The sequence below is a fragment of the Cydia strobilella genome, chromosome 6 (genome assembly GCF_947568885.1).
Source record: "Cydia strobilella chromosome 6, ilCydStro3.1, whole genome shotgun sequence".
NCBI classification, from domain to species: Eukaryota; Metazoa; Arthropoda; class Insecta; order Lepidoptera; family Tortricidae; genus Cydia; species Cydia strobilella.
Genome location: NC_086046.1, coordinates 9,863,887 through 9,890,952, shown reverse-complemented (window position 1 = coordinate 9,890,952; position 27,066 = coordinate 9,863,887). Strand labels below are relative to the sequence as shown.

General features: G+C 38.0%; 1 protein-coding gene across 2 annotated transcripts; it reads left to right on the top strand.

Annotated features, from left to right (window-relative positions):
* The first annotated feature begins 427 nt into the window (after positions 1-427).
* LOC134742075 (NADPH--cytochrome P450 reductase) lies at positions 428-27,050 on the top strand. Of its 2 annotated transcripts, XM_063675007.1 has the most exons (12): positions 428-786; positions 9,393-9,579; positions 9,775-9,924; positions 14,591-14,715; positions 14,794-14,988; positions 16,777-16,904; positions 18,039-18,280; positions 18,694-18,891; positions 20,866-21,026; positions 23,278-23,452; positions 23,791-23,948; positions 24,977-27,050. In XM_063675007.1, exons 1-12 carry the CDS (start codon positions 599-601, stop codon positions 25,119-25,121), a joined length of 2,052 nt encoding a protein of 683 aa, XP_063531077.1. In that variant the 5' UTR covers positions 428-598; the 3' UTR covers positions 25,122-27,050. The 2 variants fall into 2 exon arrangements, with proteins under 2 accessions (XP_063531077.1, XP_063531078.1); XM_063675008.1 differs by lacking the exons at positions 428-786; positions 9,393-9,579; positions 9,775-9,924 and adding an exon at positions 13,355-13,470.
* Positions 27,051-27,066: the final 16 nt, after the last annotated feature.

The window sequence follows — 27,066 nt, the reverse complement described above, 5'->3', positions numbered from 1 at the left end:
TTGGTTTAAATGAAAGTATATGTGACAATTATTAATCGTCGAGAGTTGCGACTTGCGACGGACGAGGCGATCGCGATCTTGTATTACCCATATCGACGTCGCCCACCGGCCACGGCGCCGTTCAACGATCGCTGCACGTGGCGCGATACGTTTGCAGGCGGACTGTGCTCAATCACGTATATACAGAAGATTCAGTTGTATATATATTCAGGAAACTATGTCAGAATGCCTCGATCACTTCGCCCCACGTAGGCGACTTGTTGAGAGGCAGACTCTGCCGATTCCATCCGGTAGTGTTACGTCATTTTGCTGTCGTCATGTCGTGTCACTCAAGCCCGTAGAGTAGAGCGAGGTAGATATAACCAATTGACTGGCGTTCTCGCTCGCTCTTACTAAGTGATAGGGCGTAGATTTCATTTTCAACATCTCTGTCAGTTTACTTTTGGAAGTGTTAGCGGAGAGTCGCGCCAACAGGACTAACAATAAGTCCTCGCGTAAATTACTCCTAAAGTAACCGCTAAACAGTGACCTTGTGTCCTCGCGTCTGTGATTACGGCGACATAAACCTAACTTTGTGCGAACTCACATAACCTACAAAATGTCGGAAAATTCGCAGGACTTTTTAAAGGATGCAGCCGCGGCGACAGCAGTCGTTGGCGGATCACTATTTAGCACATTTGATATCATAATGTTAGTTTTCTTATTGGGAGGTGCAGCCTGGTGGTTATGGACCTCTAGAAAGGACAACAAGAAAGATGAAATACTTCTCAGCAAATATTCCATACAGTAAGTTAACTTGTTGGGTTGTTTTCTTAAATGTTTTTTTCCTGTGTTTAAGTGTGGTATTCCACTACCTGTCCAATTTATTGGTCCAATGCGTATTGTGTCTCGTCAATATTCTGTCTCGTTAAAGCAAAATGTGACACGCAAATACACAATTGGACCAATAAATTGGACAGGTGAAATACCACCCTAACCGGCGATGATAGGTATACCTATAATATTTTTTGACGTTCCAAAATAGGTACATCTCAATAAGTTATTTCAGTTTTTTGGTAATTACTTACTTATGTAGTTATTACGGGACGCATTATTTTGCAATTAAATTTCCTATATCAAGACTTCAAGAGAAGTGATAAGATAAAGTTGAAGTGAGCATGTATCCATTGTGATCATACATAATTAACATTCTTAACTAGTTCTGTACTGAGAGCTGCAATATTGTATCTAAGATCTAGATTTATCGATGCGTAGTACCCTAGGCGGAAAGTCTCCATCAGATATATCGGTGCGGCCTAGGTGCTCATATATATCTGGACATGCACTTTAACGCATTAAAAGTAGAGGCTGTGTTCAGATATTTGTGAACCTTGGCTGTACCGCGTCGAGTTGTGTTTGCAAACCTTACGACGACACCTTATTACAAATTTCAAATAGGTATGAAACCATCATATCACTAGGTATAAAAAAAAAACAAGTGCGAAACGGACTCGCCCACCAAGGGTTCCGTAACCAAAGGGTAAAAACGGGACCCTAATACTAAGACTCCGCTGTCCGTCTTTCTGTCTGTCACCAGGCTGTATCTCATGAACCGTGATTGCTAAACAGTTGAAATTGTCACAGATTATGTATTTCTGTTGCCGCTACAACAACAAATACTAAAAAGTACGGAACCCTCGGTGGGTGAGTCCGGCTCGCACTTGTCCGGTTTTTTTTTAACTATTTGCTATAAACGATTTGCTTATCGTTATTATGTAATACTGTTGTATAAATATTAAATAAGAAACATTGTCAAGAAATATAAAAATAAGAACATAATTGGGCCATTTTTAGGGTTCTGTACCCGAAGGGTAAAAACGGGACCCTATTACTAAGACTCCACTGTCCGTCTGTCTGTCACCAGGCTGTATCTCATAAAACGTGATAGATAGACAGTTGAAATTTTCACAGATGATGTATTTATGTTGCCGCTAAAACAACAAATACTAAAAAGTACGGAACCCTCGGTCGGTGAGTCCGACTCGCACTTGGCCGGTTTTATGGTATTTTTTGTTATAGCGGCAACAGAAATACATAATCTGTGAAAATTTTAACTGTCTAGCTATCACGGTTCATGAGATACAACCTGTACGGATATGATGGTCGTATTTGTCTACGTGACAGCGTGATTAAAACATTATCCGTCACTTTCCATCGCGCTCTGTTAAAAAGTCACGGATTTTTGTCATGTGGATAAAGCCATCCATGATAGGCCTGCTGGTGATAGACGGACAGTGGAGTCTTACGCTGCGTCTTACGTAAGCGAACAACTCGCGAACTCGAAGCGAAGCGGCGCGGCCGGCCCACGGCGGTCGCGTTCGCAACGAGATCGCCCACACCACGTAGGACACTTCCATAATATAAGGATTGATTCACCCCGCGCCGCGACGCTTCGCTTCGAGTTCGCGTGTTGTTCGCCTACGTAGTAGACATGTGCGCCGATGGCAAAATCATCGGCGGCGGCGTCCGATGATTTTTTGACCGGCGGCGGCGGCGTGATCGGCGTGACCTCGGCGTGGCATAATTTTTGATACTACATAAGAACGTGGCAGTAGAAACTCTAAATTATAGCCTTCTGAGTATTTACTAGGCTATCCAAAACATATTATGTGTGTTTTCTAAATTATTGCCGAAAATTGGCAACCCTTTTTTACCAACCTAACAGTTACCAACGGTATGTTTAAATATTACATAAATAAGATACTTTAAAACGCTACATTTTAGGTATAATGACTTTGTAAGCGTAATACAAATAAAATACAAAAAGATTTCTTTATAAGTTGTCGCAGGTAAAAAAAAAACTATATTGACTGTTCCCAGCCGCTGTCGCCTCACCTATGATTTGTTACGAAATACATAGTGATGAACTACTTTATACATTTGTCTAAACTTAAATAGGTTTTCGCGGGCTTGGTTTCCGCAACTCAACGTCATATATTGCGCCTATCTTGCGTGAACTAAACTTAAATATCAGACAGATAATAAGATGTCGTCGTTTTCGAAAGTAAACGTCTCTGCTGGCAGGTTGATTTGATTCGCTCAACAGAATGTGAAGGGAACACCCAAATATTCCGAAATACGTTTTTCCGATTTTTATAACCACGATTTTCATAATCCCGATTTTTCGAAGTCCGAAATATCAAAATTACGATTTTTAAAAACACGATGGAATAAAATCACGAATGTGCTTTTTCCGAAAACTTAAAATCCGATTGTCACTTGACCGAAAGCTCAAAGTTCCGATTTTACACTTTTCCGAAAATATTTTTTCCGAATTCCTAAATTCCGAAACATCATTGCCAGATCGGTAATAAAATAATTCGGTATTCAGAAATTCGGTCTTTTGTAAGGTCGGAAAAATTAAATTCGTGATATTCAAATAAAGAATTTAGTAATTATTACGGGTTCCTGTCGTGCCGCATCATAAAATAAAATATTCGGCATAAATAAATTAGACAGAACTGCGAACCCGAACTGTTGCTAGAAGTGGGTTAGATTAGGTTAGAACTGCGACCCCCCGCGGGTTGCTCACCTTGTCGTGGTGGAGGGGCTTGGTCACCCACGGTGAAGCGAAGAGGCAACCAGCCGGCGGGCCGGCCTGTTTGGGTCGCGGGCTGGCCTGAGGAGGACGCTCCAAGTGGGCTGGTTTAGCCTGCTTGTGATGCGCCGAAGGTGGACCGTCAAGAGAGAGGTATTGCGGTAAGCCGTTCTCTCTATCCTCGGCGGCCGAGGTGGGATCGCAGGGGAAGAGGAGTGATGGTATTTCGATGCGCCACTCTCCCTATCCCCTGCGAACTTGGCGGGGCCGTTCCGCTGTAGCGGCGTTGGTGGGGCTGCAGAGGAAGAGGAGTGTCGGTGTTACGATGTGCCGTTCTCCCTGTCCTCTGCAGCCGAGTTGTGGTTTTGCGGCAGAACCATAGACCTGATCTGTCGCCGGGCGCCGGGGAAATTCCTGGCGCCCGTGGCTTCCTTGTGGCGGGCTCGGGGGGGTCCGCTACAATACAGAATGGAAGCCGAGGAGGAAAGCGCGTCTTACCATCTGGCGCGCCTAGCGTGAAGGGCCTTCGGGCATTCGCGAAGGAGCCGCGCTCGTGGGCGGCTGCCGCCGGTGGGGTCGCAGATGACAAGCGCAAGCGTTCCTGTAACCCCACCAATAGGGCGGCGAAGCAGCATATGGGGGGTTTTTAGTGGGTACACCGTGGGCCTCATTAGCCTAGACGGGAGTCCCACATAACCACTCGGGTCACCCCCCGCACCCGGGTGGTATGCGTAATGCATTTTTCCCTCCTAACAAAAAAAAAAAAAAGGTTAGAACTGTAACCCCCAAGAAAACGAACCGTTGCCAGAAAAGTGGGTTAGGTTAGGTTAGAACTTCGACCCTCAAGAAAACGAAATTTAACAATATATTCGGAATATCGTTATTCGGAAATTTAAAAATTGGGTATTTAAAATAGGAATTACGTCAATTCGGAATAAGGGCAATTCAGAATTCGTGATTTTGAAAATCTTACATGTTAAATTCGGCGTTTGTCACTGTCGGAATTGTTATAATCGGAATTATGTGGTTCGGATTTCGGAATTAAAAATTTCGGAATAATGGCAATTCGTAATACGTGATTTTTAAAATCGTTATTGTTAAATTCGGTGTCTGCCACCATCGGAATTGTTATAATCGGAACTACAGTTCGGAATTAACAAAACTCGGCTTTTTGGGTTTTTGGAAATATAAATCTTCGTGATTTTCATCATTCGTAATTACGACAGTCGGGATTTTGATGGGTCGAGCATTAAAAAATCGGAATGATAAAATTCGAAATTCTAAAATTCGGAATAAACATTTTCGGAATTATGTAGTGTACCCGTCTTAGAACAGTCCCTTGTCGCATGGCACTTGCTGCAGGGCAAACCAGCGTGGCTTGAGACCTACATACAGCGAGCGACTAGTCGAATACCCAAAGATTTAATTGACGAGCCCTCCGACGGAAAATTTAAGAGTAGCTTGAGAAACTTTTTATGAGATAATACTTTAAATTAACGCTCATTAGTTATCACAGCTAACACTGCAGCGACAAAAATGATGCTAATTTGTTTGACTGGCAAATAATAAGCGAAAACGCATAAGGATCTTTAAATTATACCTCTGACACTATCTATTCACTACGCAACATGCAATAAGACACGATTGGCACCAAAATTTTCCACGCCGATTATACGCCGGTCAAATCGGTCGGTATAGTGAAAAGTACAAATTATTAATTAACAATAAATATAATACAAGGAGTGTGAGAGAAAAAAAGCTAGTGCAGCCGAAAGTTAAAAACTATTATGGCAAAAGAAGCTCTAAAGTACATGGTACCAAAAATATTAAATAAAATTAGCTTACTAAGACAAAGTCCTAAATTAAGCAAATCCATGTTAAAAATTCGCTAAAAGAACATCTTCTCAATTTATCACGATTATAAGTTAGACCTAATTAGATAGTGGAAAATAATGTAAACAAACAAATTTGTTAATTATTAATATTTCAGTGAAAATCACCCGCGTAAATTTTTTAGGGTATGGTATATGTCAAATGGAAACGCATACTGACATATTTGTTTACATTGTTTGCCATTTTTATTTTTATTTGTTTTTGAACAATAGTTTGTATAAGTATATTATGGCTAATGAAACTGATAGGTTAAATTATAAAACTAGTTTAATAGGTTAAGTGTATAAAAACTGAGCGCATCTCGCCATCAAACGTAACAGTTTGGCGAGAATGTAAATGTTTAGTAATTAAGTTGTAAATTAGAATGTATAAATAAATAAATAAAAAAAATTGATCGGCGGCGGCGGCGTGGAAAAATCGTCGGCGGCGGCGGCGCGGCGCACATGTCTACTTTGGGTACGGAACCCTAAACTATAGTAATAGTGTAATAGTATTACATGTAAAACGGGGTTCTGGTATGTTTTTTCATTGTTTATTTATAAAACTGCGCGTTTACTGCCTAGTACTCTATTATACCTAGTCACTCAATGCTTCCTGCTTCAGTTACATCACTTACATCAATTTCTGATTATGAAATGAATCTAGGCAAAAATAGTATCTAATTTTAATCAAATTATAGGTAACCGTGACATGACAAATATTTTGTACTTATCATAATGACATTGAAACCGTTTAGCAATCCAATAAATAACCTTGACGGCGCCAGCTAGGTATCGACTACCCGGTGTATACCAACCAGTAATTTAGTTTAGTACAGTCGCCATCAGATATATTATATCGGAGCGGTCAAGGAGCTCACAAATATCTGAACACGCCTCTATTGTCAAGGCGGCGGTATAGTGCGTGTTCAGATATTGTGAACACCTCGGCCGCTCCCATATATCTGATGGCGACTGTACATAGATGATGACGTCAGAGATAATAAAGACTAGTTTCGTTATTCATTATTATGTTGGATTCCATATTATATGGCGTCACATCACATTAGCAAGGTCTCAGTTTCAAACGTTTAATGCCCTCTGAACTTTGCCTTCTGAACGGCATCTAACATCAACATCTCATAGATTACAGAACTCATTAGCGGAGGTACTGTGAATGCGTTGAACTGGATCAAAAGCTACATTAAATAATCTTATTTTTTGCATTGAATTAAGGGCGGGTTAGTTTAATAAGCGATTAAAGCGCAAGGTAGGTTCGCCATCTGCCACCATGACAACGCGGCAACGCGACTAATTCAATTCAATAATCATTTATTTCAAATAAAGATTCATAATACATGGTTAGTAACACAATAGCTCATCATATTCTCTACGTTAGTATTCTTATATCTAAGGACTAATACGCCAATCTTAATTCTTTACCTGTATGCTAATATAAATGTTGCGTTTGAGATTGGAGGACAGGACATCAATGAGAAAAAAGCAAAGGGAATAATAGCTATCAAGCAAACATTAATTTTCTACTCCAGGGGCCCGTTTATCAAAAGCTTGTAGCTGGTAATGCAAGTGGAAGACACTTTTTGACAGCTTTTGTTAGAAAGGGACTTCCACTTGTATTACGAGCTACAAGCTTTTGATAAACGGGCTCCATGCGACCCAGCACTCTTATGACTGCCAGTAGTGCCAGTGTCTGCCAGTGAGATTGAAATCAACTTCATAAGAAGTGCGGCGCGCGGGGCCCCGGCCCGCCCCGGCGCAGTGTTCTTGGGATCCAAACAGTGTTCTTAGTAATATTTATACAACTTTTTTTTAATTTAGACTTCTAGGCAAATATCTACAAACAATTAATCAATATATAAAAGGAAACAAAATTTACAAACAATTTACTTTGATTTTATTTGTGTTTGCTGCTGTCTTAGAAAAAATATTGTGTGCATACGGTACATAATTGGGCCATTTTTAGGGTTCCGTACCCTAAGGGTAAAAACGGGACCCTATTACTAAGACTCCACTGTCCGTCTGTCTGTCACCAGGCTGTATCTCATAAACCGTGATAGTTAGACAGTTAAATTTTTCACAGATGATGTATTTCTGTTGCCGCTATAACAAGAAATACTTACTAAAAAAGTACGGAACCCTCGGTGGGCGAGTCCGCCTCGCACTTGTTCGGTTTTTTATTTTTTTGTCAAATTTTGATAAAAATTGGTGGGTTTAAAAAGCTCCTTATTCTGGTCGAAATAAACACGAGTCCAAATCTGGGACCAAAAAAATAATAATAAGTATATGAAAATTCCCATCGAGTTACGGAAAATTCCATACGTACTTTTTAGTATTTGTTGTTAAAGCGGCAGCAAAAATACATCATCTGTGAAAATTTCAGCTGTCTAGCTATCACGGTTCATGAGATAGAGCCTGGTGACAGACAGCCGGACAAACAGACAGACGGACAGTGGAGTCTGAGTAAGAGGGTCCCGTTTTTACCCTTAGGATACGAAACCCTAAAACTGACCCAATTAGGTCTTAAAATTTTCGGGCCTTTACAAAACTCAACTTCGTTTTTTGTAACTTCGGCTTTTCAATTTTAAGAACCCTTATTTAAGGGTTCATCCATTAATTACGTCACACGAATTTCTAGGTTTTTTGACCCCTCTCCCCCCTGGTGTGACGTCACATTTTTTCAATGAAATCGGCTAATCGTATTAAGTATTATTAATATTTTATCAAAATATTTTGACAAAAGAAATATGTCACAACATGTCACATTTTCAGGTTTTTTGACCCCTCCCCCCCCCCCCTAAACGTGTGATGTAATATTAATGGATGACCGGGATGACCCCTTATGTACCTGTTGCACAAAATACTATTATCAAAGTATTGTGAGATTGTGAATACAAAAGACTGATTATTCGGGTAACGTAATTAGGTATTTATTTAATTGCCCGTCACGCGGTACTCGCATGCTTATCGCCTACGTTAAAGATGTATAACATACAGAATACAGATGGCTAAAATAGCATGATATCTTAACACGCACTCCGACGTAAAGCAACGATCTCTTTTTAAGCGGCAGGGTACGGTTTTGTGATATGACCACTTTCTTCCGAGGACCATACCTACCTGCTTAACATATGTATTCATGGACAAATTCAGAGGAACGCAAAATAGGTCTAATTACTGGATTACAGCACCTAAAGTAATTTCTAAATTAGTAATTAAACTTTCTTTTACGTTTCTCTAAATTTTATTTTATTTGTCCATGGGTGTATATGTCATGCTGTTTTCCCTCCATTCTCTAACTTTCAAACCAGTCATAAAGAAACAAAACAAAGCTAACCGAGTTTAATAGATACTTTTACCGATACGGACCCTAAATTATAGGTCGACCGATGAGCACTTGTCTTGATTGTTATAATACCTACGTTGAAAAGTGGTCTCGTATACTTACATTTTGCCTAGGTTGTTTCGGTAGCAGTACATTTTTATAGGTAGGTAGGTACGCTTTTCGTTCAGTACTGGGTTCAATCAACTTCCATGTAGGGCGTTGACACGAGTAGGTACGTATTTTAAATAACGCTGTGATAACATAACACTTTAAAAATGCATGCACTTTCGGTCAAGTGTGATATGCAACGGACATGAATGATGGTGAAGACTAATTACGTATGCAAAAATGCAATTTGATATTTATCACTACAAAGTATTTGGTGGAACGTTGAGATTCAGTTGAAACAAATTTTAACTAGTTTATTTACCTACGTTTGTCGAGAATAACATTATAGGTATACCTACTCCATCTACTGAATGTGTCTATGGATATAAATAATATTTTAATAGGTACAAAACAGTACAGTATAAGAATACTCTTACACTGTACTGTTTTGTACCTTTTTCGACTGTACAACTAAATAAAATTATTTTTACAGGCCAGCTGGTACAATTCAAATTACGGAAAACTCTTTCATAAAGAAACTACAAGCATCAGGAAGAAGCTTAGTAGTTTTTTACGGATCTCAAACAGGCACCGGTGAGGAGTTCGCAGGTCGCCTGGCTAAGGAGGGCATCCGATATAAGATGAAGGGAATGGTCGCTGACCCCGAAGAATGTGATATGGTAAGTTGTTAATGCACCTACTGATAAACATTTAATTATAGAAATAGCATATAATAAAGACAAAGGATTCATAGGCCAGAGAACCTTTACTACATATTTTAATAGTGTAGGTAGGCAATCATGAAGTTCAGATTTTAAATCTTAAAACTACATAAAAAGGATATCTGATTAGAGAAGACCTTGTTTTTTTTTTAGGAAGAGTTAAATAAACTCAAGGACATACCTAATTCTATGGCTGTGTTTTGTATGGCAACCTATGGTGAAGGAGACCCAACAGACAATGCTATGGAGTTTTACGAGTGGCTGAAGAATGGAGACCCTGACCTAACTGGATTAAATTATGCCGTGAGTTCTTGAACTTCTTGACACTAAATAATATTTTTTATGAAACTATTGTATACAAACAATAATTATAAAACTTAAATTTTAGTTTCCCTGACCTAACTGGATTAAATTATGCCGTAAGTTCTTGAAAAAAATGAAACTATTGTATACGAACAATAATTATAAAAAAATTAAGTTTAGTTTTTCTCCCATCGATGCTTGAGTACGGAATTAGAAATAATAGGTAGTAGTACTTGATAATCCATTGAAAATTAGGTAGGTATCCTAATCAAAGTAGGTATCTTCTTAGATAACTTAAGTGATATTATAATCTTAAAAGGAAACCATAGTTTCATTCAGTCAACAGACTTCTCACACACTTCCAGGGTTCGAAAGGATAAAGGATAATTATCAATGATAGTTATCTTGATAATTATTGCGATAATTATCGTGATTTTTATGCCTGATAATTATCGATTTGATAATAACCTGAAATTTACGAAGATTTTAAGACGAGATTTTAAAATTTACTAATAGGCCAGGAAATAAATGCCCAAAAAAAGGTATAGAGGGAAATGCAAGGAACAAAATTTTTTACTTCGTAGCTTTGTTTGGACTAGTTAGAAGATGAACATATCAAAAGTCCCCGGCCATAACCCTGGTGCTGGGGGGGAGAGGGGGGTTTGAAGGTGTATTGTTGATACCATAAATGAATTCAGCACCCCCGATTTATACGAAAACGTTACCAAACCCGGCCTAGCAGCTTTACTGATGTAGATAATCAAGATAAAAATGAGACCCCTAAATAAACCTTCAAGAGCGGATATCCAAAACTATACAAGATATCGAAAAACTTGACTGAATAAAACTTGTAACAAATTAAATCTCTTTTCATTTTGTATAAGTGACCAAGTCGCTCAGACGCATAGTTTCCGAGATGTAATCGAAAAACCGAAAAATGGAACCTTCAAACCCCCCTCTCCCCCCCAGCACCAGGGTTACGGCCGGGGACTTTTGATATGTTCATCTCCTATCTAGTCCAAAGTCCAAACAAAGCTACGAAGTTAAAAATTGTGTTCCTTGCATTTCCCTCTATACCTTCTTATTGCTAGGCCTATAAGGAATTCAAAGAAAATAAATATAGTACCATCCATACCTGGGATAATTATCGCGATAATTATCAAATACTATAATTATCTGGATAATTTCGAACCCTTACACTTCACTTGTAACAAATTTCACAATATCTGAACACGCACTCTAACGTAGCGTCTTACGTAGGCGATCGACGGGCGAACGCGAAGCGAAGCGGCGCGAGGCGCCTAAATCAATCCTTTGATACCTAAAGATAGAAGTGTCCTACGTGAGCGATCTCGTTGCGAACGCGACGCGGGGCGAAGCGGCGCAATTTGCACGCGAACGTCAGGCGGCGCGGAAGAAACAAACCGTTCTTACCTAGTGTCCTGGGTGAGCGTTTATATTAAAGGAAAAAAATTTAAAAAGTTACGCTTCCGGCAGGACTTGAACCCGCAACCTCCGCAATCCGTGTGTTTGCTCTTAACAGTCACCAATTGAGCCGGCAATTAGGCAATTGCCGGAAGCGCGTAACTTTTTCCATTTTTTTCATTTAATATAAAATTTGGAGTATCGCTCACAGACGTATTTGCATGTCAAAAAATTGGTTCAGTAGCACATTGTTACTGGTGAATTCTCAATGCAACTTGAGGCTCCGGTGCCGTTAAAAGATGTAATCGTCTTTCGGTAAATGTCGCTTTACGCCACCCCGAAGGCGTGTATAAATTAAATGTTCGTTTATTTCAGGCCAGGGGCCCATAAAAATGTTGTTAGTAACAATGCCTAAGTCTATATTAGTATATACAACAAGTAATAACAATTAAATCCTTATTGATTCAAAGATGCATACATAAGGGAAGGAATGGAAAGATTTGCAAGGTTCTGGTAGGCTTCCGTAGCTCAATTGGTTAAGACTGTTAAGAGCAACGCACGGATTGCTTTCCATTTAATCCTTTAATATAAAATTTGCAGTATCGCTCGCAGACTTATCTGCATGTTAAAAAATGATTTAGATTATAGCTCCGTCCAGACGGGACAATTTTTCGCCAATCTGATTAAATTTTCCATAAAATGGAGGTGCCGACGCAAGAATACCAATTTGTGACGCTAGTAGTTATAGTTTTGTTTGGGGGCATTTTTTTTAACTAAGAGGGCTCAAATATCACCATAAATCTAAAATTGGTGATTAAATTGGAGATTGACAGCCAATTTCATTTCTAATCAAATCGGTCGGTTTGATCATCCCATCGTATAATTTTCTATATAAAGCCCGTAACACACCATCGCACCGCACCAAGGTCAGGGGGGTGTCACTGCGCAGTTTAGGTATATTTGGCCGGCGCACCGCCCGGGAAGGTGTATGGCAGTGGGCTGCCGCTCGGCTCGCACGATAGTCGTGTCACGTGGCGCTCGCGCAAAATTGAAAATACGCAATGGCTTCGAAACCTAAATCGCGATCTCATCTGTATAAAAGATAATGTTCTGTTAACGGATGTCTGAATAAACGGAAGAACAAGGAAGCAGAAAAAACATATTTTTTAAATTCCGGACTATATTGAATTGACCGACATATTTTCAAAGGAATAAGTACTTCTGTGGCATACCTACTTCCGTGAGAATCAGACATACTATCTCCGGCTAAAAATTTTATGTTTACAGAATCAACGTTTGTAATTCCTACATATTTATCTTAAAAATAATAAATCAGTAGGTATAGGTACAAAAACTTGTCAAGTGACAACCCCGTGCCGACACTCGCAGCTCGGTCATAAAATTGCGGCGCGCAAAGAAGATTCACGGTTCGTGCGCGGTTATAAGTTTCAATTTTGCTTGCAGGCGGCGAGTGTAGGTATAATTTTATACCTAAATCTGGCTTTTGTGAAGGAGTGAATTTTCTGTACGGTAGTACTATTAGTTATTCTGTGCCAAGGTCATTACTCAGAATAATGACTAATCATTATTCTGAGGGTCATTATGCGACGCACCCATAAGTAAGAGCGAGAATGAGATATCGCTTTCTCGCTCTTATCGGTGCGTCGCACATTGACCTTGGTGCGGTGCGATGGTGCTAGGTGCTAGCTATGTTTATTTTCTTTAACGCCCAAGAATGAGACTCGGATCTCATTAATTGTATAATTATAGTACATAGTAATCACTAATCAGTTGTTTACGAACGAACACCGACGTGACAACGAACGGCTGGGCTGACGTCTGTCTGACAATAGCTGTCAACGTCAGGCGGATCCAATGTTCAATGATAAAATTATTAAAAACTAAAATATTAGCTTATTATGAATTAAATCTGGTTTTAGTGAAGTGTTTATTACATAAAGTACTTTTTTCTTTTTATTCTATGAAGTGTTGTACAAAAATACTATACTAGTTTAATATATCTAAATTATGAGTGTTGTGGTGCGGACTTTACCCTTATTTTTTAGAAAAATAATATGTAAAAGGCGCAGTTATTCTCCATGGCTTAAACTGCGATATATGGTATGATATTTTCCGAAATTATACTTCATAAACGTATAACACGGTCAACATTAAGTCAATGAACTGAAATATTATATTTTCTTAGAAAATAATTTAATTTGTTCTTAGATTACGTCAATGTATAAGGGCTTCCAGTTAACATTAGAAACCTTCTAAGGTCAATAGGGTCAGCCGCATTCGAGGGAAGCCAGTGCTGTCAAACTGGTTTGACTTGGCAGATATTCTGAATCATCAATTTATTTAACAAAATTATTAAAATGCAAAGCAATACATTAACTTCAATATTACGTATTGGAGTGTTTTAGTTTTGTACAAATCAAAGTAAAATATAATGTAATTTGTATTGACTTAAAATTGGTCAAACCCAAAAAAAGTGTTTTACTGAACCTGCAATCGTTTATAGACCGGAGCCAGGAACAGATTTCCATGACCAATCGCCTCCCGGGCGATAACTCGGTATAGTGGTTAACGGCTATGTATGATGGACCCTCGTGGACGTCAGCTGCCGCTCCGTTGGTGGGTTGAGGAATGGCAACCACTGAAACATGTAAAAAAAAATTTTGTCATCGCCTCCCGTTTCATACTTTGTCAGATGATAGTTTAGATGCTATTATGAATTAAAAAAATCGTGTCATAAATTTTTTTTTTTAACTTGTTAATTCATCAACTGATGACGGTCTTTCCACCTCAATACAACCAGCTGACAATTTTTTATTTATTCATGATAGTATCTTAACTATCATTTGACAAAGTATCAGCCGGGAGGCGATGACTGACGATATATGCTCCTGGGCTCCTGGCCCACTGTCTAGTAGTTCAGCCTTGACATTCATTGTATGTATTTAGTTCATTCAGTGTTAATATAGTGGTCCTATTTTATCATTTCATTGTCAACTAAAAAAATTTGTAATTTATTTATTTATCTTTGGAAGTTAAAATTTCAATTTTACTTTGAACTTTGAACTTGTTACACTGCATAAACATCAACCAATAAATTCTTTAATTTTGAAATAATTGTTTGATGTTTGTAGCATAGTTGCAATAAAAATATATGTAGTTTCAACTTGGCCTTTGTATACCTATTTACATTTTTTATTTATGTGTTCTGTATATTTTGTAGGTGTTTGGTCTGGGCAACAAGACTTATGAGCATTATAATGCAGTAGCTGTTTATTTAGACAAAAGGTTGGAAGAATTGGGCGGCACTAGAGTCCATGAAGTGGGTTTGGGAGATGATGATGCTAAGTAAGTAATGCCAGTCTTATAATATTTTTATTTTTTATTTTTTCAAATAAATTATTCACGTAATTGTTTTATTTATAGTATTGAAGATGATTTTATCACTTGGAAAGACAAGTTCTGGCCATCGGTTTGTGAAATGTTCAACATTGAGAGCACAGGCGAGGAGGAGCTGGTTCGCCAGTTCCGCCTGGTGACACATGACCCCGAGAACCTCACTCCCAACAGTGTCTTTACTGGTGAAATTGCTCGGTTACATTCCCTTCAAGTGCAGAGGCCGTGAGTATTTTAAACATACAATACTTTTTTTATATATACAGGGCGTCCCAAGACTATGCGACATGAAGGGAAAGTAACTTAACTATCGTAGATAGGATATTTTGCTGAAAGAAGACTTTGTTATTTATAAAAGTTAGTAATACTGCATTCAGATTTTCTAAAAAATATTTGCTTCATCTGGGAATCAAACCAACTTAAATGTGAAAAAAAATCACCCGTATTTTTATAATGCCAATCGAAAGGACAAAAAATAATAATTCTTCTTAAGTAACATAGTGTCTTAAAAGAAGGGAATAACGTAAAATGTTTGATTCAAATTTCAAGAATTATTATTTATTGCCGACGACGACGACGTTCGACAAATAGCGATATTATCATTCCATAGGATAGCATTGATTATTTGCAAATAAGTACCCACTTAATAAACGACTTCCTGGCATAGTTTTCCTTAATATAAGTGCACGTGCAGATAATAGTTATTTGTTATACAAGGGTGCAAAGTTGTATTTTACCCGCGAGTGTAGAATTGAAACACAAGCAAGCGAAAGGATTCTATAGGTGAACCACGAGCGAAGCGAGTGGTTCTAAAATAGAATCCTGAGCGTAGCGAGTGTTTCAACACACGAGAAGTAAAATACATTTGCGCCCGTGTATAACACAAAACTTTTCACCTCACTATAGCGAGGAAAATGCAACATCCACAGGCGTTAGATCATCTTCATCACTGGAATCACTCATTTCTTAACGATATTATAACAGAAAACTCTGGAAGTTGTGTATTTTTACGCGAGTCGGTGAGAAAAGTTTTTTAGTAAAAAAATTGTTGACAATGTTGACATTTCTGACGTATGAAATGTCAACGATGCGTTTTGAAATTGCATCGACTCAACTTGTGCGTTCAGAATTATATTTAACATCATTATAAAAAAACAAACGTTTCTTATGGAATTTTAATGTTTATGACTTAAAATCATTAAATAAAGCTAAATTTGGTATTTTTCATTAGATTCTCAAACCATTTATTTAATGATAATTAATATCGAAGGAATCATTATCATGATTTACGTTTTGTTATCTGTCAAGCTACTTAAACAAGCTCCATCCAAGGTCAAATTACTTTCCCCACTAGTGGATAAAACGCGTTTTTCCCCGCTTGTATTGAAGGATAAAAGACAACTTTCCGAGCTAGTGAGGGGAAAAATGATAAAACTGATTTGAGCATTTAATTAATTAATTTACAAAAAATACTCAATTGACTTCGGTAGTTTCAAGTATGTTTTTAATTTGATTAAAATGATTAATTTTACGTTATTCCTTTCTTTTTAGATATATTATTTTTTGTCCATTCTTTCGATTGGCATCATAAAAATACGGGTATTTTATTTTATTTTATTAAGTCTGTTAGATGCCCAGACGAGTAATATTAGATGCAAGTAATTTTTAGAAAATCTTTGAATGCAGTATTAAGTAAGTAAGTAAGTAAGTAAATATTCTTTATTGCACCAAAATTATACATTTTACATACATGTAAAACTACAAAGAAACTAATAACTTAATTAATAACTTTTAAAAATAACAAAGTCTTCTTTCAGCAAAATATCCTATTTACAATATTTAAGGTACTTTCCCTTCATGTCGCATAGTCCTGGGATGCCCTGTATAGAACTGCAAAAAAAATATTTGTACAAATAAATATAGACCCATAACGAAACGGACTTGTATTTTGATTATTTATTGACTATTTAAATTGTGGAGTTTGGACTGTTAAACATCTGATGAATTTTTCAGTCCTTATGACGCAAAGAACCCATTCTTGGCTCAAATCAAGGTGAACAGGGAGTTGCACAAAGGTGGCGGCAGGTCATGTCTACATGTCGAACTGGACATCTCTGACTCCAAAATGCGATATGAAGCAGGTATTTATACATTATTACTTGTACTTATTGGATCATTAAACTAATTTACATGTCAATTACATCAGAGAAGCATTGTACAATCACATTATTGAAATTATTATATTAAAGAAATAAAACTATGAAAACGGATTATATCGCGTATATTAAATTTATAATACATCCTGACGTTTCGAAACCCTTTACACCGTGCGTGGTCAATGGGTGACAGGTGTGTGGGTGGGTGGTTTTATTTCATGAGTAACTATCGCGGTAACCGAAGACAATATTATTATATAAAAGCTTAAATAAATGCTATTTAACAACTCCGTACTTAGATGTTGTGTCTTAGAACTAACACCTTACGTTGAGGTACACAATATTTATCTTTATAAGTAGTAAGTTATAGGTCTGTTTCTAACCAAATTTTGATTGCTTTGGTTGAAATTATTGACTTAATTTACCAAGTGAACATAAAAGAACTAGCTAAACACAGTAGACACCCAACATTAAAAAAATTGCTGTGTAGGTACTTTGCCACTAAGGGTCCCTCTTAATTTTTTCCTATCACTTAGATTTTTCATGCATATTTATCGTTGAAAAACTAGAAGAGGAATATTTTAATGCAATTATACGGTATGATTTTATAACACAAAACATCATCAGTATAGTCAATCATTGTTACAATTAGGCATCACTTAATGTGCTTATGAATGGTTTACTTTTTACTTTTACTAGCAGTTTGTAAAGACAATTAATATTATGAATTGTTACTTTTATCTTAGGAATATATGACTTATACAGGACTTAATCATTGCCAAATATTTAGTATTTATGTATAATAGATTTTTTACGCTAGAAGCTAGGTATTTTTTTCGATATCGTAGGTACAATTTAATACGTATTATACGATTTCCCAAGGACGACATTTTTGTCTTTGTCAGTCTAGAAGGTAGGTAGGTATTTCGTTTCTGGTAGCCTTGGTTTATCAACATTCGTTGCGAAATTGTATAACTTTTTACCTTACAAATGTTATTGTTTAAAATAGATTTTTCTAAATTACTCACCCGCTTTTAGGGTAATTGCTTTTTTTTTTAATTTATATTAGGGATGTAGAGAATGCAGCGGTAGTTAAGAGCATGCTCTTCCTTTTTGCAGGTGACCATGTGGCTGTATATCCCATCAACGATACAACTTTAGTTGACCAATTAGGTAAATTGACTGGTGCCAACCTTGACGAGATATTCTCTCTCATCAACACTGACCAAGAAAGCAGCAAGAAGCATCCCTTCCCGTGCCCCACCTCGTACAGGACTGCACTGTCTCATTACATTGAGGTTACAGCTCTGCCTAGGACTCACATTCTGAGAGAGCTGGCTGAATATTGCTCTGATGAAGAGGTAAATATATTTTGCTTTACGGTTTTTCTTAAAATAAACTGATTTACATTTTAAGAGAATCCAAAACTGTCCTTTGTTTTTTTATGTTAATCAGTATCTCTGCTGTGTTACTTATCTGCTGCTTCGATCTTTCTTTTCACGTGTTTATCTCTAAACAAATCATTAAGCTTTATCGCTACCGGTGTGGGCTTTATTTTTCATTGCGCTGAAATTTTATTTAAGTCCGATGACATTGCTACTATTTTTCTAGACTGTCTGGTCTGACGCTGGGGGCTGAGAGCGGTCATAGACACTCTTTATTAAAACAACACAACCACTGTTTGGATTCGTTAAAATCGCTTAGAAAATACAAAGAAATTAACAGTTGTAAGAAAAACAGGCATGTTTATTGCATTATAATGATATAATTACAGGACAAGAAGAAGCTGTTGTTAATGGCAACCAACTCTCAGGAGGGCAAGGAGTTGTACCAGTCATTTGTGGTGGATTCTTGCAGGAACATCGTGCACATCTTAGAGGACATAAAGTCGTGTAAACCCCCGCTAGACCACCTCTGCGAGCTGCTGCCACGACTCCAGCCTCGATACTACTCCATTTCTTCTAGTCCTAAGGTATTATTTTCTCTCCGTTAATTACCACTTTTAGCTACTTGTAACTTTATTATAAGAAATTGAAATTTCATAGGTATACATACATACTTTAATATCTACGGCGAGTACATTGTGCGCAAGGCCACTGAGAACTGGGACGGCGGTATATCGATTGGCGGGAAGATGATATGCAACCTGCGCTATGCTGACGACACAACGCTCTTGGCTTTCGATGAGGAGGAGATGAACCGACTTTTCCGACGAATAGAAGCCGAAAGCATCAAATTAGGACTTCACGTCAACCATGCTAAAACAAAGCTGATGTTTGTCTACCGGAAAAAACCTCCTCCACGAAGTCTAGAACTACAACAACTTACTTGTGTCAGCACCTTCACCTACCTCGGCTCACTTATATCTAGCGATGGTAGCTGTGACGGGGAAATTATCCGGAGGATTCAAATAGCGAAGGGAGCTATGGCTGGGTTAGATAAGATCTGGAAAGATCGAGGGATATTGAAACAAACAAAGGTTAGACTTGTGCGCTCTCTGGTGTTCCCAATATTTCTCTATGGTTGTGAGACATGGACTAATCGAGCAAACTTGATCAAGCGTATCAACGCCTTTGAGATGTGGTGTTGGCGCCGGCTTTTACCTTGGACAGCTAGGCGTACTAATCAGTCCATATTGGAAGAGCTACGCATAAAACGCCGGTTGTCAACAATATGCCAGGACCTAATACTCATGTACTTCGGACACCTCTCACGTCGCTCCTCGGATAGCCTGGAGAATGTTATAATGACGGGTAAAGTTGAAGGCACCAGACCTCAGGGCCCTCCTCCTACTAGATGGTGTGCTCAAATCACTGCACTTATTCAATTAAAACTGCACGAGGCCATGCGCTTGGCGAAGAATAGAAGCCTATGGAGGAACCTGATCTTCAACAGAAGGACATGATGTCACGATCCTCAGCACTGAGGGACCGACTGAAGAAGAAGACATACATACACCTATATGTGATTAAATGCGCATCTAAGCGCCACTTGCACCATCCCACTAACCCGGGGTTAACCGGTTAAACTGTTAACCCAGTGTCAAATTGTATTGGTAACCATGGTACCTCCAGGTTTAACCGATTAACCCCAGATTACTGAATGGTGCAAGTGGCCCTAAATAATAATGAATTGGTAATAGAGTATCTAATCAATCACCTAAAGTAGTCTGCAAAAAAGTGCTCTTTTCGGTGAAGGTAAACATCGTGTGGAAACCGGATTAAACCAGAGGTATTTTTGAATCCCCTCAGGGTTCAAAGGTCAAATATGGCATTCGCTTTCAAAAAAACTAAGTGCCTGTGTCAATTTTCCCTAAGTGAATCGTGACAAAAATGCCGAGGCTAGGAAGACAATTTTGGACCCGGGTATGTCCTTAAACTGCGTCCGGACCCGGATATGTCCTTAAACTACGTCCAAAAGAAAGGTATGGGCACTGTGAATGACATCTCGCTTTGTGTGGTAGGGCACAGGACAGCGGATGTCATTCCAGATCTAGAGCAGAGCCCAACTGGGGAAGTACCTCCACCTTACAGAAAACCGCAGCCAAATAACACTAGACCCTACTCATAGTGTTGTGTTCCTGCCGGTAAGTAAGGTTGCCAGAGCTCAACGAGGGAGAGGAGTGTTAGGGTCGGCAACGCGCTTGTAATATCTCCGGTGTTGCAGGCGTCCATAGGCTACGGTAACTTCTTACCATCAGGCGGGCCGTATGCTTGATTGCCACCGACGTGGTATAAAAAAAAAGATGACGATTATCTATTCCATGTTTATATAGGGTTGGGTGGTTGCACCAAACTCTCACCGAAAACGTTCGTACAATTTGAATGTACAAGAAATTTCGTAGTTCACTGCTGAGTGGCGTGGCGTGGATCACCAGTTGTAGTTAAAGCAACTGGCCCTTACAGTTGTAGTAGGTATTTGTTAAATATGGTGTTTTATATTATAGCTACACCCTGAGACGGTGCACATCACCGCCGTGGTGGTGGAGTACAAGACGCCGACGGGCCGCCTGAACAAGGGCGTGGCCACCACGTGGCTCGCCGAACACAAGCCTAAGGACGGCGAGTACCCGCGCGTGCCGGTCTTCATCAGGAAGTCGCAGTTCAGGTAAATTCAAACAAAAATTCCTAACTAATTTAAGAAGTAGGGAAATCGGGACGGTCTATGTTTCGTTATCACGTTTTCCGATGTCGATTATCTATTTTAGACAACTAGGTATAATTTTGCCTTAGTACTTATTACAATTTAATTCCTAGTCATAAAAATAGAATAAATAAACGAAATATGTTTCTCATTGTTTGATGAATGTCATCATTCAACATTGACCTTAGTTACCAAATTATTCTTACTAATTAAAGATCAGCCACACCGCTGCTTAGTACACGCAAAGATACATTGATTGAGTAAGATGCGTAAAATCGAAGACAATTTCGTGCTTCGAATTGGATAGATATTACGAAATGGCGCTGTACAGCTCCATACATTTTGCGGTAACTCTGATTGTCAAAAGTTGACGTTTGACAATTCAGTGACCGCAAACATATGGCGCAGTACAGCGCCATCTGTTTTGGATGCCAAACTAAAGGGTACGTTTTTTTCTTAGACTATCTCTCTATTACAATCAATTCTCTTTGGTACACGGTACCTGCTGTTTAAGCGACAACCAAAAAAACGCAATGCAAAAGACACCCTCCGTGTTAGCTGTGTCAAGTTGAGTTGAGACCAGCTAAAAGTAAGATCAGGTTTCACTTATGCGCAATCTGCACATGTGAATTCACACTGTTTTTAGGGTTCCGTACCTCAAAAGGAAAAAACGGAACCCTTATAGGATCACTCGTGCGTCTGTCTGTCTGTCTGTCCGTCTGTCACAGCCTATTTTCTCCGAAACTAATAGGCCAATTAAGTTGAAATTTGGTATACATATGTAAGTTTGTGACCCAAAGACGGACATGTAACGTAAACAAATGAATTTTAAAGACGGGGGCCACTTTTGGGGGGTAAATGAGAAAATTAAAAAATAAAGTTTATCAAACTAAAACGTGTTACATATCAAATGAAAGAGCTCATTGTGAGAATCTTAAATATATTTTTTTTATAATTTTATGATATACAGTTTAGAAGTTATTCAAGAAAATAGGCAAAAAATGACCATTCCCCCCCCCCCCCCTTTATCTCCGAAACTACTGGGTCAAAAATTTTGAAAAAAATACACAAAATAGATCTTTAATTCTTTACCTATAGATCACAGGAAAACCTATTAAAAATGTGCAGTCAAGTGTGAGTCGGACTTAATTACTTAGTTTTTGATCCGACCCCTGGGTTTATTAAAGACATTTCACATAAAAAAATACATTGTTCGAATTGTGTAATGTACGGAACCCTTGGAACGCGAGTCCGACTCGCACTTGGCCGGTTTTTTTTTGTTATATAATATCCTTGTCTATAGTTTGACCTTCGCATGATTGTGGCCGCTCCATCCGCGTTACTTATCAGAGAATACCTATAATCGACGTTATATGTTCAGATTTTTCAGTAAAAGACTGTTTTATTTAATGAGTAATGCACGTGAGTTCCCGAGTTCCTATAGTAATTTTGTTTTAATTACAATCATGGTACATCTGCATACTAAATCAGACCAACTTGACATAAATAGTAGCTGGTTATTCATTTGAAGCGTGCATGGCTCATAAACAAGATTTTAAAACCCAAACCCGAATGATGACATGTATGTAGATTTAGTGTAAAAAAGTACATAATTAAGAACTTTTGATTTAATTAATTCCATTGTGGTACAAGAATTGCTCCGTTAAATAAATAAATAAATATAGAGGCAATAATTTTTGACGAATCTTTGTGGTTCTTAGTTAGTCTGTTAGAAAATCAGTTTTCAGCTGAACCGCGATTACGGTGCAAGTGCAACCTACATTAATTGACCTTTAAAAACAGTATAAGTAATATACTACGTACGTACTTTATATACTAATTGTTTTTATCATGTTTGTTAAATACCAGCAACTACAAAAGTTACAAGTTCAATGGCATAACATATCACAACGCGGCAAATTTCGAAGTTTAACTACTTAATCTATGCCTGTCAAGGTAATTAACTCATTTGCGCCCGCTGTACTTTGTGCACTAATGGAGTCTAAATGGGTTAATGTAATTTGGAGGTTTTAAATTTTTTGAAGGGGGGTTTATTACTCAACTGAGCTAGCAAATTAATGGAGCGTCAAACTTTAAAAACATTAATAACTGTGCATCATGAAATACGCTTCTTCGGGTGTTAATCGTACAAGTCTTGTTTCTGTAAATGTTTTTTTTTTGTATGAATAAGAATATAACGAGTTTGTCTTTACAGGCTCCCATTGCAAAGTCAGACTCCAATCCTAATGGTGGGCCCGGGCACGGGTCTCGCGCCCTTCCGCGGCTTCCTGCAGGAGAGGGCGCACGCGCGCGAGGGCGGCAAGGAGGTCGGCGACAACATACTCTACTTTGGCTGCAGGCATCGCGACCAGGACTACATCTACCAAGAGGTAAACACTTGTTTCCCTAATAATAACCTTCAAATTCTAGCCTCAAACCTAGTGGTAGGTAACTAATTTGAGGTTATAAAATTTGTAATCTGAAAAAAAAACGAACTATAGCGGCTAGGCAAGGTTCCAACACTAAATTATCTTCAGGAGAGATCGAACGCGCAACCTTACGGCAAAGAGATTGGAGAGGAAGTAAAGAAGAGTTGGAAGTAGGGCCGTATATTATTTCGAGATTTGATCGTCTAAATCATCCAGGGGTCCAGGGTAAGTAAGATAAAAAATAAAGAACAATGGAATGAGATGTTTTGTAGTAATATTTTGCATGGGTAATATTGCAGGAGCTCGAACAGTGGGCCAAGAACGGTGATGTGACGCTGAACCTGGCGTTCTCTCGCGACCAGGCGCAGAAGGTGTACGTCTCGCACCTGCTCGAGAAGAACATGGAGCAGATCTGGGACGTGATCGGCAAGCGGAACGGACACTTCTACATCTGCGGGTGAGGTCATATGCACATCTAGGTTTTATTTTCTGTTCCTACGCACAAGTTAAAAGGCCATTGGTGAAACCATTGGCCATTGGTATTTAAGATTCTTAAGGGTCGGCAATGCTTAAGTGGCTCCTGTGATGTTGCTTATGTCCATGGGCGACGATGACTGCTTCCCATCAGGCGGCTCGTTTGCTGACTATCACTTAAGAAAAAAAAAACAAATGTCTGACGCAAATTGAGAGATTACGGAGTAATAAAAGTTGTCACTATTTATTTTACATTTTCTTTCGATCCAGACTTTACAGACCAAAGCTATGTCGGGACTGCTTATAATTAAACGAATGAGGTAGATGAATTAAAACAAAAAAGGGACAAGAGACAAGAATAAACACAATAGTTGTTATTTTTTTTGGTTTTTCATGACTTGCGTGTTTAGTACTCGTAGGTATCAACGATTATGTTATCTAAGAATTGACCCGTAACACGTATGACCCATTCTGTTTCTGCCTGTTGTTATCTGCGCCAAGGGTATCTTAAAATATAACACTTAAATTGCGTCGTAGTACTTATAAAGTTACAAGTGTGGACATTTATATTATGATATTGTATTACCTATGCATATTATAATGTTTCTGGAACATTCAATTACTCTGTCTCGTGAAAATGCTTTCTTTTTTACACATATATCTACAATCTACGAGACACGCAGCAGACAGATGATTGACTCCCCATGTAAAATAATTATGGTTTTTATTTTAAATTGTAACTTAGAAAACTTAATTTTAGTTAGAATCTTTAGATAGGATGTCTGAATGTCACTTAAAAGTTTTTTATACCATTCAAACTTCCTACCATCTTATAAAATCTAACTTTACCAATGTGTTTTCATTTAAATCATATTTCACATATAATTGAAATTAACCGCAGATTAGATAGATTTATTCGTTGACGAGACGAGATATCCGGTTTAGTATATAATATTGACGGTTAGTGAGTTGAGCGATTAGATTAGACTAATGGGCGCTTGTGGTTGACAGTGACGCAAAGAACATGGCGGTGGACGTGCGCAACATCATCCTCAAGGCCATCCAGGAGCACGGCGGCAAGACCGAGGCCGAAGCCGTGCAATTCCTCAAGAAATTGGAATCCATGAAAAAGTATTCAGCGGATGTATGGAGTTAAAACCTTCATATAACACGTTAGGTATATTAATTCAACTATTATCGAGTATAGGCTAGTTTCAGAGTTAAATCAGCACATGGTGAGACTTCAAAACAACTAGCAAATTTCCTGAAGTACTTTCCAGTCGTTCTATGGTCTCGCGCATTTCGAAAGTGGTTCAAGTTGCTTATTAATTTATTGTTATACAGAACCCTATGCAGTTGTTAAGGAAAATATAAATTACCTATATAATTGCCCCACCTTGACTGGCAAAACGCAAGTCATTAACGACAAAGGCGGAAACTTAAGTGTTTGTTTGTAGTATTGTTTTCCGTTTACTTCACTGATTTTTTTCTCATTACTGCTCTGTTCCTAATTTAGCTTATTTACAGGAACCTAACATGTGATTAAGTTCGCATGAAATGTATGATTATATGACCTTGGCAAGCGGTCATCAAGTTAGAAGTTTAATGTGTTAGTACCCACATTTAAAGTGATGATTTACTGCCGCGAAGCATTAGGTAATTTACATATTCGACAAAACTCGCCGCCCTTCACGCACACATATTCGTTAAAGAAACGTAGAGCATTCCTCATTATACAATGACGTCAATGACTTATTATCACCAGACATCATGAATTTAAATTTCGTAGCATTTTTTATTGCAGCGTAGTTGAGTACGAGTTCAAGAAATTGGTAGAAACAAAGATTATCGATTCAGGTTCGTATTAGTGCTTCTTCTTCTTTTTCCTCGCGTTAACCCGGTTTTGCCACGGCTTATGGGCCTGGGGTCCGCTTGACAACTAATCCCAAGAATTGACGTAAGCACTAGTTGTTACGAAAGCGACTGCCATCTGACCTTCCAACCCGGAGGGGAAACTAGGCCTTGTTGGGATTAGTCCATTAAGTCTTTTAAGTGCTATTAAGTCTAATTTCAAATTGAATTAAGCATATCATCGATAGATTCTGTCTAAATTTACGATGTCTGCCTGTCACAGAATAATACATTCGTGCAAATAGGTAGTTAGAATGAATACGAGTACGGTTCTGGATTACCGACATACTTATAGGTAATGTTTGCGCCGACACGTTCTTTCAGTTATATTCGTTATCAGGTAACTTAAATACAATTAAATAAATGTAAGATAATTATAAATTACTTTTGTTTTAGCTAATAGAGATTAGGTGCCTTCCTCGTACTACCTATACTGTTTTATATCCTTATTGCTATAGAAACAGTGTGGGAAGTAATTTTGATTTGGTTTTCATTTCTAGCCTATAGTTACCCATGTCGTCACGTATAAATTTCATGTATCCAGCATTCGTATAGTGTGAGACTTTGTATAGCGACATGGTATTGCGTGATCGTGCGCGTGCGCGGGCGACAACAAGTGGGTTATAACAGTCACCTTAGGTTATTTTAAATACATTGTTCTGTTGACCTTCGATTACTAAGTAATTGTACGTAGATTTATTTATTCATTTACCGAAGTTTAATTACCTTATTCGTTATGTATATTTCAGAACAAATATTTATATGGTTGTGTTAATTACTTTTCCTTTTGAAGTTATTTACTAACAGTTTTGATAGGAATGATCGGCTGTGAATGGACAAAGTAATTTTATACTTACTTTATTGAACATTTCCATGTCATATGATTTAAATCAGTTGTTTTTGTTAAATTTTATTTCAGTTTTTTTCCTATAGGCAAAGTCATACTAAGTAATAACCTCGATTGGAATAGTATTTAATTGGTCTGCGTATGAAAACATAGTCAATATATTGTTGAACAAGTTTGTAATGTTTGTTATTGTTGTATTTGTACAAGTACCCAACAACTAATAGATTGTTGTCATGTTTTTATGTAAGTGGACTGGGAATAGATTTAAGTATATAAAAGTTTGTATTTTTGTATTTATGAGACATTATTATTAAAACAGTTTTATATTACGTTGTGTTATCAT

What these genes read in the sequence shown, in the direction of transcription:
- LOC134742075 (XM_063675007.1), top strand. Translation starts at nt 599, where the DNA reads ATGTCGGAAAATTCGCAGGACTTTTTAAAGGATGCAGCCGCGGCGACA. An exon ending in TAACTGGATTAAATTATGCC is followed by an intron (nt 9,925 to 14,590) that starts GTGAGTTCTTGA and finishes TATATTTTGTAG; the next exon opens with GTGTTTGGTCTGGGCAACAA. An exon ending in ATCAGGAAGTCGCAGTTCAG is followed by an intron (nt 21,027 to 23,277) that starts GTAAATTCAAAC and finishes TTGTCTTTACAG; the next exon opens with GCTCCCATTGCAAAGTCAGA.